Raw genomic sequence first — 14,674 nt, forward strand, 5'->3', positions numbered from 1 at the left:
TTATATCTTTGTATTTTTGTTGCTAATGCTCAATATGTAACTTTGTAATAGAAATGATGGGCAGTTTTAAAATTGGATGTCTTTGCTTTTCCAGAGCAACGAGCACATCTATTTTATGAGGCTTTGATTCATAGCTGATATAGTTATATTGCCAGATAACATAAGATTATAACTTATAGGGTAGCTCTAATAATTTACATGTTGGGATTGGCTATGCAGTTTCCTTCATTATTAGTCTCATACCTCTGTGTTGCATGAATTATCCATTCTGATTTTAGGCAAAAAGTTTGTCCCGTAAGAAAACTTATTTGACCAAATAAAAGCAAACGAGGATTAATTGCTCTGTAGTGTCACTGGGTTCAAAACCTAGTCTGGTATCTCTCTGTAGAGCTGTACTTTGCCACTGCTTTTTCATTTTGTTTGTTTGTTGCTTTTAAAAAGGCTGAATTGGGCAGACCTATTGCAGCATCCATTCTGGAAAGGATCCCTTAGCCATTGTGGTGGTGATTCTGCAGACAGCCAGAGCATAAGCTCAAGGTAGTGAGTGTTCAAGGAAGAATTATTTTATAGCAAACCTAAGCAAATAAATATTTATATATTTTTATTATGATATTCTGTATATTTCCTGCTTTTGAGTTTTGCTTTGGATTTTCAGGTTGTTAACTAACTGGTGAATGGAGATTTACACCATTCAGTGATCAGGTTTGGATGCGTAGGAATTATCCTGTTAGCGTATTACACAGTTTGCTTTCAACAGAATGTGTTAAAATGAACTTCTGAACTAACTGCTCTTGTGTTTTCCTAATTTGTTTATATAACAATGATGCATAGTGATTTGACTTATAATTTTTTGAAAGCTTTTGTAGAATCTTATAAATATGGGTCAATTTTATCTCTACTGAGATTTTTTTGTTTGTTTTTATGCATTAAGCTTAGAGCATCACAAAGCCTATCAGTACAGCGTCTTAGATTTGTGGTTCAGCCTTATATCCTTGCAAATGCAGCTGACCCATATTCTTTGCTTATGACATAATGCATTAGTCTAATGGTTTTTTTCTAAATTTGTAATACTTTGCTATATATGCAGAAGAACCCAAACTTTTTGTGAATAATTGTGTGATTTTTTTCATTGTCTACCTTTCTAGTTTTTAGACACAAACCTTCAATGACTTGCATGAGGAAATTCTTCATTGTTGCTCTCTGAACAATACCTTTCTATGTGTTAAGAAGTTAATCTTCTTCAAAAACTTTTGTTACCTTGCTGTGTTTTGGTTTTAATTTTGAATTAGGATATTTAATGTTGATTTTTATGTTCTTTTGTTCTAAATATTTGAAAGATACTTTAGGTTCCAATCTAGGGAACTAATGTGAAAATAGGTGTGTGTGTTTTGTTTTTTTTTTTTTTTTTTAGAATGCTGAATGTTTTTTATGTATTTTAAAATTGTCTTGTGTTGTTTAACGTCTATTTCTGATACCATCGCTGCAGTATTTTTGTTATTCACATTTGTTCTAGTTTGAGATACAGCTCTTTGTCTTTTAATTTTATTACTGCTTTCACCACCAAGGCAGATAAGAAATCAAGATTTAAAGTTTATACCACAAAGTAAGAATTTATTCGAGGTTTTAGCAAGACTTATGTCAGCCTCTAACAGTGCTCATCTTTGAGAAATTCTCAGAGAATCAGAAGAATCTTAATCTTCTACAACATATTAGGCTATTTGACCTTACTCTTGAGAGTTTTCTAATGACTGAAATATTCACTGAGGTATGCACTAATTGACAAATATGACAAACGTAGGACATGGGCTTGACATGCAGAAGAAGCTCAATACTTTTTCTTTTCCAGCTGTGAGGTCCATGTATCTATTTTCTCCACAGTGTGGGTTTGATTAATATTTGATATCCTGGAGACCCTTCAGGAAAGGCTATAGGACCCAGGTCCATGTGAATAATAGAGGAGTATATTAAAAAAACCCGAACAACCAAAATCAATAAACTCACAATTGTGTGACATGTAAATCATTAAGGAAAAAAAAAGCTAGTTTTTATTGATCTAAATCTAGGCTACAGACTTCATTATCAGAAGTATGTTTGTTGTGACTTTTTCCTGTGAAGATTAAATGGTCTCTGAAGCTTTTAATATTTCTTCGTAGCTCTGCTACTATGGGGTAATAATGTAGCTTTTCTAGTTTTTTTCATGCAGGTTCTACTGAGTGAGCTAGAGAATTTTTATTGTTCTCCAGGTCATTTGCTATAAACTCTTTTTTCATTATTGCCATTACTAATATAAAAAACGTGTAGCACATTACAATAGTATGTTGATCTAGAGAATGACAGCTATATTCCATGCTAATAATTGCAGCTAATAATGCATATGATACCTCTTTTTTTTTTTTTTTTTTAATCTGTGTAATTAATATCTTGTATTTCACAGCAGTGAAGACAGAGAGTCATCTGTGGCTTGGAGTGCCAAAGAACAAGTGGATACTCATAAAAATCTAGATAACCTGTCATCCTCAAGAGCAAATAATAAGCTACCAAGCAATTCTTTCAAAATAGGTAATATTATTCATTACCTTATTTTCAATTATTTTGTGTCCCATGAATTTTGTGAATCTTGGCAACATGTTTATTATGTTTTATTTATTTATAACTTCTGAATGCAAGTTCATGCTCTCTTTTCTGTAGAAACTCAGACTGAATTGCGACCAAAAAGTGCGGTTGATGGTGAATCAAATGAATCAATATTTCTCCTGAGGTATGAAAACCTAAAGAACAATTAGAAAACCTTTGAAACCCTTTATGGTTTTGATTTTGTTCCCTGTCTCTTCAGACATTTTATTGTGCTGTTCGTAACATTTTGTTGGTGTCTCCTTTTGAATTTTCCATCTCCAGCTTAATTATTATTGAGAAACCTTTGAAGAGCTGCTAAAGCAGTGTGTGCAAATAAAGCAATGCTTTTATGGCTTTGTTACACTGGTTTCTGGAAGTAGGGTTTTGATTTCTTGGCTGTCTGTCTAAAGAGAAGAATTTATTTGGAACTTTTCTTCTTAATATATGAGAGAACATGCTTTAAATATGCTTACTTTAAATACGCAAGAATAAGCATTCAGCTTATGATCCGCTAATAAATTTTGCCCCCAGTTTTTCATCACAAGATATTGGTAACAATCTACTAAGTACTGCATAGGTATTAAATAAAAAATAGTGTTTGGTTTAATGGTGATTTGTTTTAATTGAGGCCTGATTCTCTGAAACTTTGTACTAGCTTTCAAGCCAGGAAGATTATCTAGTAAAATAGGTTTTGTTCTGGTTCTCATCAAGCAGAATTATTCTAGTTTAAAATTAAATAGTCTTTCAAGTTTTTTGTGTAACCTGAAATAGGGCTATTGTGCATGATAGCATACGTACTTTTCCAGTTATTTCAGTTGGTTTTAATAAAGTCTTCTCATCTCATTTACTTCTACCATCACAGCTAAAACCAAGCTATTACTAATTTAAAATGGCATTTGCTGTTTGCTTTAGGGATTGTCTGAGAAGAAAGGCTGCAATGGCATTACAAACGCTTGGTATAACAACATGTAATCCAAATTATGTCAGGAATGCAAGTAGGAAAAAATGTATTTTTCAGAAAAATATTTTTTATTTATGGTAAAGACATTTATTTTAATATGAAATTTGAAATGCAGTACAGAGGGTTTTTTTAATTTATTATTTTCTGAGATTATCTTTGCTTGAATGATTTAATTTCTCAAAGCACCGTGTGTTAGCTGCCGAAGTTTTAAACAATTAAAGTGGAAGGAAGCTGCCTACTTGGCACCAGAATTTACTTAGCTACTGAATTGGTTAATCAGCTCTTGACAGCAGTAGCTTCTTCTACATGGCCAAAGGGAATAGATCTTACTAACTTCAACTAGCTCAGTTCAATGATCACTTGTCTTGTTTTAAACTGAGAAACCAGCTGAGAACTGGAAAAGTAGGAAAGATTTTCTGTCTCTCAAACACATATGAATGCAACCACCAAGTCCTTCCCATTTCTAACTGACAAGCAAATCCTAACCTTCTCAGGACATATTAAAGACAGGAACTTCATGTTTAGTTGATAGAGCAGGCGTAGCATCATTTGTGTTTTTCAACTTTGAAAGTTTACTGTATGGCATGAAAGCTTCAAAAGAAGAACAGAAAACATAGTCTGCAGTGAAACTTAATCTGTGCTCTTTGTTGTTTTTTTTTCTTTACTTTTTGTCTGTCTTCAAGTTCTCGTCCCACTCCTAGAACTAGCACTGCAGTAGAAGGAAGTGATGCTACTACTGCCCCAATCCAAAATTCTCCACAAAGAGACTCATGCTTGCAAAAGGTGAGTAGATAAATAATATTAAGGGATGGTGATATCTTTATGGTTAGAATTTTAGCCAATGTCTGCGGCAAAATCAACTTTCTTCTCCATCCTTTGATAATTATGACACGAAAGCAGTTCCTACAGTGTGCAAGGCATTTAAAAAAAAATATTTGCAGAAATTCAAATGTAAGAGTTAAGCAAGATGCTAAAGTCTCCTTCTTTTTGCAGTGTATAAAAGAGATAATGCTTTTTTCTTTCTTCTTGGTCTACTTTTTTTAAACTTAGGTTGCAAGTTTTTTGGACCTGGTACGTTTTCTTCCAACATGTTTTTTAAATCATAATTTTTAGTTGGTCCTATCTGGTACTACATAAATAAAAAGTAATGTAGAATATGTTGTTTATACCACACAGTTTTGCCATATAGTGTTGAAATAAAATATTTGGAGAATAAACATAAACTTTCTTTTTTTTTTTTTTTTTTTTTTTTTTTGCAAAACGGCTTATTAAAAAACTTTGTTCTTGTTCTAGGCTAAAAATACGTGCTCAAGTCAGCAGGATGTGGAGTCAGCATTGAAAGAGCTCATTTACACTGAATCTGATCTTATCGTAACACCAATCATTGACAATCCAAAGGTATAGCAAAATAAAATATAAGATTCAGGAACTTATGGGTGAGGCTATTTTTGCAGATAAATCTTTAATCAGGGTGAAACTCCTTTCCTGTATTTTATAGTTCTCATTTTAAAGCAGTTCCACCCAGTCATCTGGCAAGCTCTCATGCAATTTTTTGGCGGTCTTTATAATCCTATTGTGTTGCTAATTTGGAGAATGAGTTATTTTGGGATTGAATACTAATATTAAATAATGTCTTACAAGGAATAGAAACTACTAAATGCTGTGTTCAGTGCTTTTGTAGATTAGTTTTCTGGTAACTTGCTTTGAATGAACACAAAACTGAGTGTGTTTTGGTATACTCAAAACAAGGCCATCTATGAAGACTTCTAGATTAGGAGTTATATCTTTACAGAGTAACTGAACTCTAGATGTGATAATGTTTTAATAAATATTAATTTACTTTCTCTGGAAGAGAAAACCTGAAGTTACAAAAATGTCCATCCAGTTTCTGTCATACGGATTCTAATGTGGTGACAGTTTGTGCTGAGTCTCTTGAGCAGATACTGACACTTGCTTGGCAGTAAAGGGAAGACCAAAAAGGAGTCGGAGCTCGGCACTGCAATGACAATGTAATTTGTATGTATGGGCATATGTGTAGTATTGGTAGAAGGAATGATAGGCACGAGCCCGTTGAGTCTTCCTTTTATTTCTGTGAAAAAAAATAATGAAGTCATTTTAGCAACTTTACTCAGTTAGTGGCAGGTGCAGGGAATGCAACACTTTTCATTGGAAGTGACCGTCTAGCTCATTAGGAAAGTCTTACAGCCTTTAGTTGCTGTATGGTTTTAGTATAACAATCTTTTTGTTTGTTTTAATGGAATTCCTAGCACTCTCAAAAATTAAAAGCCTTACACAGTGAGGTAAAGTAACTACCTAACAATAGTGTTTTAACGTGTTTGGGGTGGGGGATGTTTTTGCCAGTGGAAGATTTCAAAGGTAATGATGCATTTGAAAGCCACCTCTGTAAATTCTCAGTTCTGCCTCAGGACTCTGACACAAAGCTTTAGCCTTTCACTGCTTCTCTTCTTACTACAAGTATAAGAGATGAGATTAAGGGTGTGCACATGGAGACTTATCTCCTTACTTATGCAATGCCAGACTCAGAAGTAATGCAAAATAGCCCACTAAATTTCAGGGACACGTAATCAGAGTCATTGCATACTTGGCGATCTTCAGTCTAAAGGATGATATGGATACCTTCTAAAGCTGAAGAGCTTGCAGTTTAATCTCCTGGAAAGGGATTTACTTGATGCTGGCAGAATTTTAAAAGCTGAAATGTCATCTTGTATTGTAAAATTTCCCTGCGTTCTGTAGAATTGAAGACATTTTTCAGAACATAGCTCTCCAGTTACACCTAGGCTATATCGGTCAAAGGCTAAATTCAGTAGTTATCTTTTTTGTGTGCTTTAGTTACTGAAAATCACACTCAAATGTCCAGTCACCAAGCAGTCATCCAATTGCACGTTGTACCAGAAAATTATGTGTTGTGGAGAAAAAAAAAATCCCGTACCCTACAAATTATTAGTTGGTGATAACATGACTTCTTATATTCTAGAATGATCTAGTATATATATATTTACTGTATGGCAACGAATTGCTGAAACATTTCAGGAGCTCTCGGCTGCATAGTTCCTTTCTGTAACTTTTAAAATCCAAATGCGAGTATTTTTCTCATATAAGCAAGATAAATATGTAAACTGAAAAAAATCCTATCATTTTGTATTCCCATTAAAAAAAACCACTTAAATGGAAATACTAACAATTTAATTATATTAAAAGCATAGAGTTAAATCTCAAATATCGTCTTGGAAGAAATACATACCAGAAAACACTGGAAAATGCCTCAGTAATGAGCAGTGGTTTGTACACCTATCCTGTATAATTTTTGCATCTATGTGTTCTCATGTTCAACTACTTAGAGATTTCCAGAAATGTATTAAAACTAGTTGTAATTGTGTTTGTTTAATTTTTCAGATAGTGAAGCAAGTGCCGGTTAGATATGACTTGAAAACTTTACATATACCAACGCATTCAGGTACGGATCTGCTGAACTTGTTAAAACTTAAGTTCTGCATATGATGGTGCAACTCGCTATGACAAGACCTATACCCTCCCTTTGTAGATGATGAGCTGTCACAGTTGGAGAACTCCTAACTTTTCTGAAACTGCAGTTGCATATGTAAGGGTTTTAGCTAAACCAATTTTGAGCCGACTCTTCAAGTGCTAACAGTTATACACTCTTCCTTTCTCTTCTGCCTTCTTCAGTTACAAAGCTCAAAAGCTTTTAAAATAAGACAGTCAACACTGTTTTTGTGAGGGAAAAGCAGCTTAATTTTTCCCTGTGGGTTTTCTTTTTTTTAAACAACTGAGATATTTTAAGTGAAATATTCAACCAAGTAGATTAAAATTTGACAAAGGTAGAGAAGCAAATGAAAACAGGATCTTAAAAAAAACCAAGATCACTGCACAGGATGCAGTGTTGATCAGCCATAATACTAGGCAGCCTTGCCAGTCCCGCCCTTAATCACAAAATGTTATGGGAATCATGTCCCAAAAGATAGTGTGGAGTTGTTTAGGATTTGTGGTGGTGGTGTTTTTAATGCCTAGAAAAGCTGCTGTTATTTCTGGAAACAAAAGGCTGTTCCTTACCATGAGTCTAACGTTTCTTCCCCCGGAAAATTTCCTCTAGTCTATTTAAGGAAGTATTATTACACTTCACTGTGCTTGAAGAGGGATGTCAGCCAGATATGAAGTCCTTCTGGAATTCATATAGCACCTCTTCCTAGACATAAAAGCTCCTTTTTTCTTTCTATAAAGTATGTATTTTGGAGAGTTCATTTTTTGAAGGAATTTTATAGTTGGAAAGGAATACAACATCCCCCAGTCTCTCAATCAAGACTGTAATAATGGAAAATATTTTTAATTGGGCTAACACCCTAGGCAAAAATAGTCAGATACAAGTGCCTAAGGGAGTGGTATTTTATTTCATATTGCATTTAAGTAGCTAAATGATCAGACTGATGTTCTGATATGGTTAACTATTGTTGTCTGTATTTGTTTAATACGGGACAGTGTGTTTTATTGTTGTAACACTTCCAGGGTTGTAGCTTTTTTTGGGACAATTTTCTTATTGTTTTTGAAGATACTGAATTTGATGCTGCTTGTCAATAATGATTAAAGACAGTATGGAAAAATTAGGATATATACCTGAAATCCAAACCTCTTTTCACTTTTACTAATGGAAATTATAATTGTCTTCATTAGTAGGTGTTGTTACTTAAGTGTAAAATCAGAGTAAAAACCAGAAGACATGCTCTTAAATATTCTGTACTGGAGCATATCAGGATGGCAGTTAAGTTGTTAATGAATAACCAACCAAAACTGAGGGAATGTACGGTTGCTAGAGTGAAGTTATTCATTGAGACTAATTAGGAAGTCTTTGAAAATTCTCTGTTCATGCAAAGTGGTCAGTGAACTGAACCACAGGATTTATGTTAATTTTTCTAGTGACTTGACTTCTTTGTGTTCCTCCTGAAGTCATCTATGTTCTGATACTACTAAGGCTTAACTAGATGGATGCCTACCTATATGAATAACTTATGCACATGTTCAGTTTATTGATTCTGAGGAGAATTCACTGACTTTAATTAGTTTTTGCCTCAGATTTACTCTAATGAAATGGCACATTCTTACTAAGAATTAGTAATAAGTAAGGACGCTACTACCTTTCTTAATATGCTGATAAATGTTTATTTAAGTGAAGTCCAAGGGCTTAGCAGGGGTGTGCTTTCAAAAATATTTTGAGGCGTTTATTGCTACGTTTTTGTTCTTTGTTTCTCTTCTTACTTCTTTTTTAGATTTCTGTAATCTTCAGATGTGAATTATCACGTGTTTGTTTAATATTTTAAGTACTAAAATTATAATTAGATTCAAATTTGGAATTACTTATTCGTGTTGATGTTACTTTCTAGTGTGTTAAAGCAACATCAAAGAGCCATTGTCTTTAACTACTTTTTGGTTCTTATGGTTAGCTGAGAAGTTATCATCTATGAAAGACATGGACTGGAATGACTTCTTGCAACGAGTGTGTTCACTGCTTGATTCCACTGAGAAGAATACAGGAGCAGCACGTTCTAAACTGAACTTACTGTATTATCTGTCTACTGTGGCTGTCCACAAGGAAGTTGCAAGCAAGCTAATTAGCTCTCAGCTGGTAAATAATAAACTTTTGAAGGAATCAGTGTGATTTATATATTTGCCATTGTAGCAAAAATCAACTGCTTTTACTTATATTTCAAGAAATCATTGGTGTACTGACAAAAATAATGTGGCAAATAAGTACAAAATAATGAAAAAAATACTAAATTTCTAAACTCCTACTTACTTATTCCTAAATTACTAAAAGTTTTTTAAAGGAGCTGAGGGAAACTAATTCTTTCTCTTAGATTTCAGATACATTTACATGTAGGTTTGCTGTATTAGTAAAAAGCCTGGAATAAAAACTATCCTTGATGGAGAGTGCAAAATAGCATATGATGAAATGTTAGTCTTTGTAAATCATTAAGTGACAGAGAAGGCTGAAAAAAGTTCATGTTTGAATTGTTAGATCAGTTTTTTATTTGGCTGTATGTAAAGAAGAGCAAGAAAAACTTTCTAAAGCACATACAGTAAAACTTTCATTTAGCGCTGCTTCAGAGGGTGAGCATGCTCTCTGAACATTCTGGTTTAGTGTATAGTTAAAGGGTGGTTTCACCTTTCAAGAACCATTTTCTACTAGATAAACAATTTTACTAGTATCCTCTGTAGTGGTTTAATATATTTGAGTGTAGTGTGTGCAGAAGAGAAATAGACTTATTTTTCCCATTATGTAAAAACATCACAGAGGCTATCCTGAGATGTGCACTTTTCAGTTTATTTAATAAAAAGTAAACTACCTTGTTCTCCTACATTTATACTAATGCACCTAAGTTGTATTCTGACATGTGTCATCGCTGGATATAGAGATACTAAGGGCAAAATTGCACTGCCAGGAAAAATTCAATGAGGAACATTCAAGTTGGAAGCAGTAGGTCTTATGCCATAGAATTAATGTGAAAACAGGAAACAGAATCGCTGGAAGGTGTATTACATTTTCATTGGAGAATTTCTGGGGGGACGATAATCTGATAACTGAATTGCCAATTAGCAGAACACTTTAAAAATGAGTTAGTTATTATGCAGTTTGGTTCTGAAGTGGCTAATTGTGTGTTAACAGTCCGTTCGTTATTCTAGTATTTGCCAACTATTTTTGCCCATTCTTACAAAATAAATTTCATTTATGAAGTACTTGTTGGGTAATAATATATGATGACCTCTGTGTTTGTAGATTGAAAGTATCAGAGTTTTTTCCCTCTGCATAGTGTTATTCATAACAAAAAAATTTGTAGGTTTGTTGTTTTTTTAACACACTGATACATGTGTAGCAGTTTAGTTTAAGGCAAGAATATAGAAAGAAATTATATTTTTACTCTCAGTCTTTTTTAATCAATGTTTAGGCAATATCTACAGTATTTGTCTATGATAATACATTTGCAAATGTTATCCAAATACATTTTTATGCAACTATCAGTATTTTGATTTTTTTTTTGTTTATCGTGGGATGTATCAGATCACTGAAAATCACTAATGCTTATTTATCTGCTTTAAACTATAGTTTCCTATATTGATACAGCAGCTGCGTGCAGCCGCCAACTGGGATATGTAAGTAAAAATTATTTTGAATTGATTTTTTTCAAATATGGAATTATCACTGAATTTTATTACGGGTATTCTTTAACAGGGTATTTGAGGAGTGTTTTAGCCTATCAGACTGCTGTGGTACAGCACTGACAGTATGATGGTGTATATAACATTGAATTTTTTCAGCATTTGAATTAATGGTACATTGCTATTTCATGGGACTAAAGATTATAGAAAATCTCTAAAATTTTATCTAAAAGTTCTATAATTTAGTGTATCAAATAATGTTGCTTAAAATCATTGAATAAACCAACCCATACTATAATAGTAGTAAAAGATATGTAACTAGCTTTTTTTAAAATGCCTGTCAGAAATATTTCAATGTGATAGTGCCCTCTGCTGTTTGTTTCATAGATATTGATTTTATTATTCCAGTGTTTTCTTTAATGAAATATTTAAAACTGATTTGCTGATACAGCTTTAATTTTGTTTTGTAAGATATATGGAAAAGCTTATAATGATCTATAGGGGTTTTCTGTGTTATAAGAGAACTGAACATGAGCATGACTGAAGATTCTTTAGTTTGTTATAGTCTTACTAATCATTCTTCAGTGCTAAAGGAAAGAAATGTCTTTATGCCTGAACTTATAACTGAATTAAGGTAAAATAATGAAATAATTTGATGATACAAAGCAAATAGAAATAAGAAGAAAATCTGAGCTGTAAATACCGTTTCAAATATTTCCTGCCCTTAGCAATCTGGTTAAAATATAAACAAGATGTAGTTGCTTTTGAAATAGATTTTTGTGCGCTTACAAAAAATTTATTTGATATGCAGACGTGCCAAAGTTGCTCGAGTGATTGGTTTACTGGCATTACACACATCAGAACTTGGAGAAAATGTACCTGTTTCTGAGGTAATGTTATTTTAAAAATTTTTTGGGGGGGTGAGTTTTGTTAATGCTTTTACTGTTTATGTCAGACACTGTGAGCACTGTGGCTTCGGGAGGAAGGGAAGGGCTCAGGGGTCTGGCACCGGGGCAAGAAGTTCTCAGGATCGCAGCCATCATGGAAGAGAAGAGAGCTTCTCACCAAACTTTCTAATTTATATTGAATGTGATGTTCATGGTATGAAATAATCCTGGTGGCCAGCCTGGGTCAAGTGCCCAGGCCTTGCTTCTCCTCATCCCTGCACCTGGCTAACTCAATAACCCTGAGACCTTGAAACCCACAGAGGCTAGATGGCTATGAAGTAAATATTTTCACAAATTCAGACACTAGAGTCTTCTAAAAGTCCACTTTTCCCAGGCATTAGAAGAGAAATTAGTCCTGTGTTGCTCAAACAGAGACAGTAACCTTGAAAGAATGTGCTATTTAATATCTGTTTAAAGTGTGAATGTGACATTATTTCTACTTCATGAAGTGAAGTCAGGATTTGAATGTACTGGGTGTTCGAGTGTGACAACTGCTAAACACACATAGCAAAGGCCTGCATACTGTGCAGATCTGGTGTTTAGGAACATGGAGTTATTGGTTAATAGCCAATAGTTTTTGGCAATGCTGCTAAAGATTTTTTTGTTGTTCTAGGTCCCACTGTTTTCTTCTTAATGAATATTAAGAATGATTGTGATTATCTTGCTATATTGCTTAACGTTTCAGTTCTGCAGTGAAAGCTGAACTCAAAACGTTTTTGTTATTACCTAGGGTTTTTTGTTTGTTTCATAAAGATACAAAGTGGGGAAAGAGCCGTTATGGTCACTGAAGTTTAGCAGTCTTTCAGTATTGACAGTTGCATGTCAATTGAATTCCAGGTTGCAATTTAACTGCAGTCTTGTATGTGGCAGATTTTTCTGACATTTAACTTCAAAAAGTTCCAGTAAAACATACTCACTCAAAAGTAGTTTTGAGATGGGCGTATAACTTTTGGCTTTAGGTATTTATTTAGGTGTTTGGCACTAATGTATTCAGTGACAGTTTCCCTAGCTTCCCAGTTTGTCATAGAAAATACATATCCTAATCTGCTTTGTGTGTGTAAAAGCAATAGATTGAAGCAGTTTTACAGTGAACTATACTTTTATTTTGTTAAGTTTTTTTGTTTGTTCATATGAACATAAAAATTATTCACAAATGGAATTTAGCATTTTTACCAATACGCCTGTACTTCAAAAAACAAGTTGAGACCGGTGACATTTAAACAGAAGGACTAGAAAGGAAAATTAATTTTTCTGGCCCCATTCTTATGTGAATTAAAATTAATTTTTATATAAATTAATTGAGAAAAGAAGGATTTCTTTCTTAAATTAACAAGTCTGAGTTATAATACTGTTCAAAAGGCATCCTCTGTGCTTGCTGTGATGGCATTCGTTCCAAGTTTTTTCTATGAATCTTAAAAGTATTTTAGAATGCTTACACAAAATTAGAATGAGAAAAAAAAAAATGAATCCAAATTTTTTCATGTCTTCAAATGCATTTTAGCATATATAATCTAAAATAAGATAACTGTAGGCAGTGCACAAAACTTGATAGTTCATTTATAGGAAAAGTACAATGGAGTCATTTAGGAATTTCTGATCTACAGAGTTGTGTTCCTCTCTGCTCTTCCCCCAAAGGAAGTAGGTGAACCTGTGAGTTTGAACATTCTTGTAGATTGTCAGGTATTGTATGTTGTGTGATGCTTTAAAAAAACCCCAAACAACAAAATCCAAAACTTTAAACCAGCATCAGATACTGTATTAAAATATAATGCATTAATTTATCCTCTGATATGAGCCAGCTGATGCTCCAGCTGAAGTTTCTTGGTGGCTGCTGGGATTTAGGAAATGTCAAAACCAACCTGTAGCCTGTCAGAACAACATAATCCAAAATGACTCTCCCTGGTCCAGGTCTCAGAGACTTGAGTGATCTATCTGTTCATAGCCGGTTCTGTATTTTGTTTCCTCTTCGTTCCTAGTAGCTTCTATTATTGTTTGCTGTTTGACCCCTGTTAGCCAGAGGTGATCCTTCTGCAGAGCTATCTCCTATAGCCCCAAAATTTTGTTCCCAAGTGTGGAAAGTCAGTTGAGAACCTGTGAAGATGTGATTATTTTTTGCTCACTGTGTACTATGCTATGTACACCAAGTTTTCTTTCCAATTTTTATCACTCAGCTACAGCCCCTTCACAGCTTGTTCTTACCTCATTATGCACTCACCCAGTTATATGTGATTTCTTTTGTACTTTTAAAGTACTACAGGACCTAACAGAGACTCGTGCAGGACATCACTGCACTCTTATATGTTAAATTATGCTTCTTCATTTCTACCCCCTACTGTCTTTTACCCAGTTTACACATTTATTTAAGGATAGTTCCTTTATCGTTGAGGTTGAATCTGCATTATTAACCTTTTTCTTGTTGTTGTTTAAATGATTTGTTGAATAGTAGCCCTGAAGATCTAAACGTTAAGTCCTGAAGAAGCAGAAAAACAGGAAAGAAAAGAAGCCTCATCCTTATTTTACGGGCTGAAGTAAACTTTCACATACTGTATGTCAACAGTGTTTGGTTTGTTCTTTTTTGAGAATTAATGGTTTTCCTTTTTTTGGTTGTGTTTTGTTTTGTTTTAAAGTTCAAGGTAATCGGTGAACAGCAGTTTGTTTTGAATATAACCACCAGAGGTCACTAAAATGCAAAAATAAAATGCAAGCAAACTACTGTTTCACAGACTAGACCAAAAATGTAACTGTGGAACTGTGTACTATCTGTATACTATCTTTATTCTGCTGATGGATTCTAATATGTAGGTCATATTAGAAAAAAAATAATAAATGAATATTTATACCTGTGTATCCACTTGCAGTTGATCTGTTTTCAGCTAAGTATTTTTTAGAAGAATACTGCACTGATTAGAAAAAATGGGACTGATCTTAAGAGTACAATGGGGAAATTGTGAATTGAAGAAAAATAGAC

At 33.7% G+C, this 14,674-nt stretch overlaps 1 protein-coding gene across 3 annotated transcripts in view; it reads left to right on the forward strand.

The window, feature by feature from the left end:
• ULK4 (unc-51 like kinase 4) overlaps positions 1-14,674 on the forward strand; it is a 226,361-nt gene that overhangs the window by 11,706 nt on the left and 199,981 nt on the right. For 2 of the 3 annotated variants that reach the window (XM_074150383.1, XM_074150382.1), the window contains exons 8-16: positions 442-537; positions 2,435-2,559; positions 2,689-2,758; positions 4,258-4,357; positions 4,868-4,972; positions 6,989-7,049; positions 9,046-9,227; positions 10,707-10,753; positions 11,571-11,649. In XM_074150383.1, coding sequence (XP_074006484.1) covers positions 442-537; positions 2,435-2,559; positions 2,689-2,758; positions 4,258-4,357; positions 4,868-4,972; positions 6,989-7,049; positions 9,046-9,227; positions 10,707-10,753; positions 11,571-11,649 — 865 coding nt within the window. The remainder of the gene's footprint in view (positions 1-441; positions 538-2,434; positions 2,560-2,688; positions 2,759-4,257; positions 4,358-4,867; positions 4,973-6,988; positions 7,050-9,045; positions 9,228-10,706; positions 10,754-11,570; positions 11,650-14,674) is intronic. The other variant, XM_074150384.1, reaches the window with a different exon arrangement.

Source organism: Numenius arquata, chromosome 7, assembly GCF_964106895.1.
Source record: "Numenius arquata chromosome 7, bNumArq3.hap1.1, whole genome shotgun sequence".
Taxonomy (NCBI): domain Eukaryota; kingdom Metazoa; phylum Chordata; class Aves; order Charadriiformes; family Scolopacidae; genus Numenius; species Numenius arquata.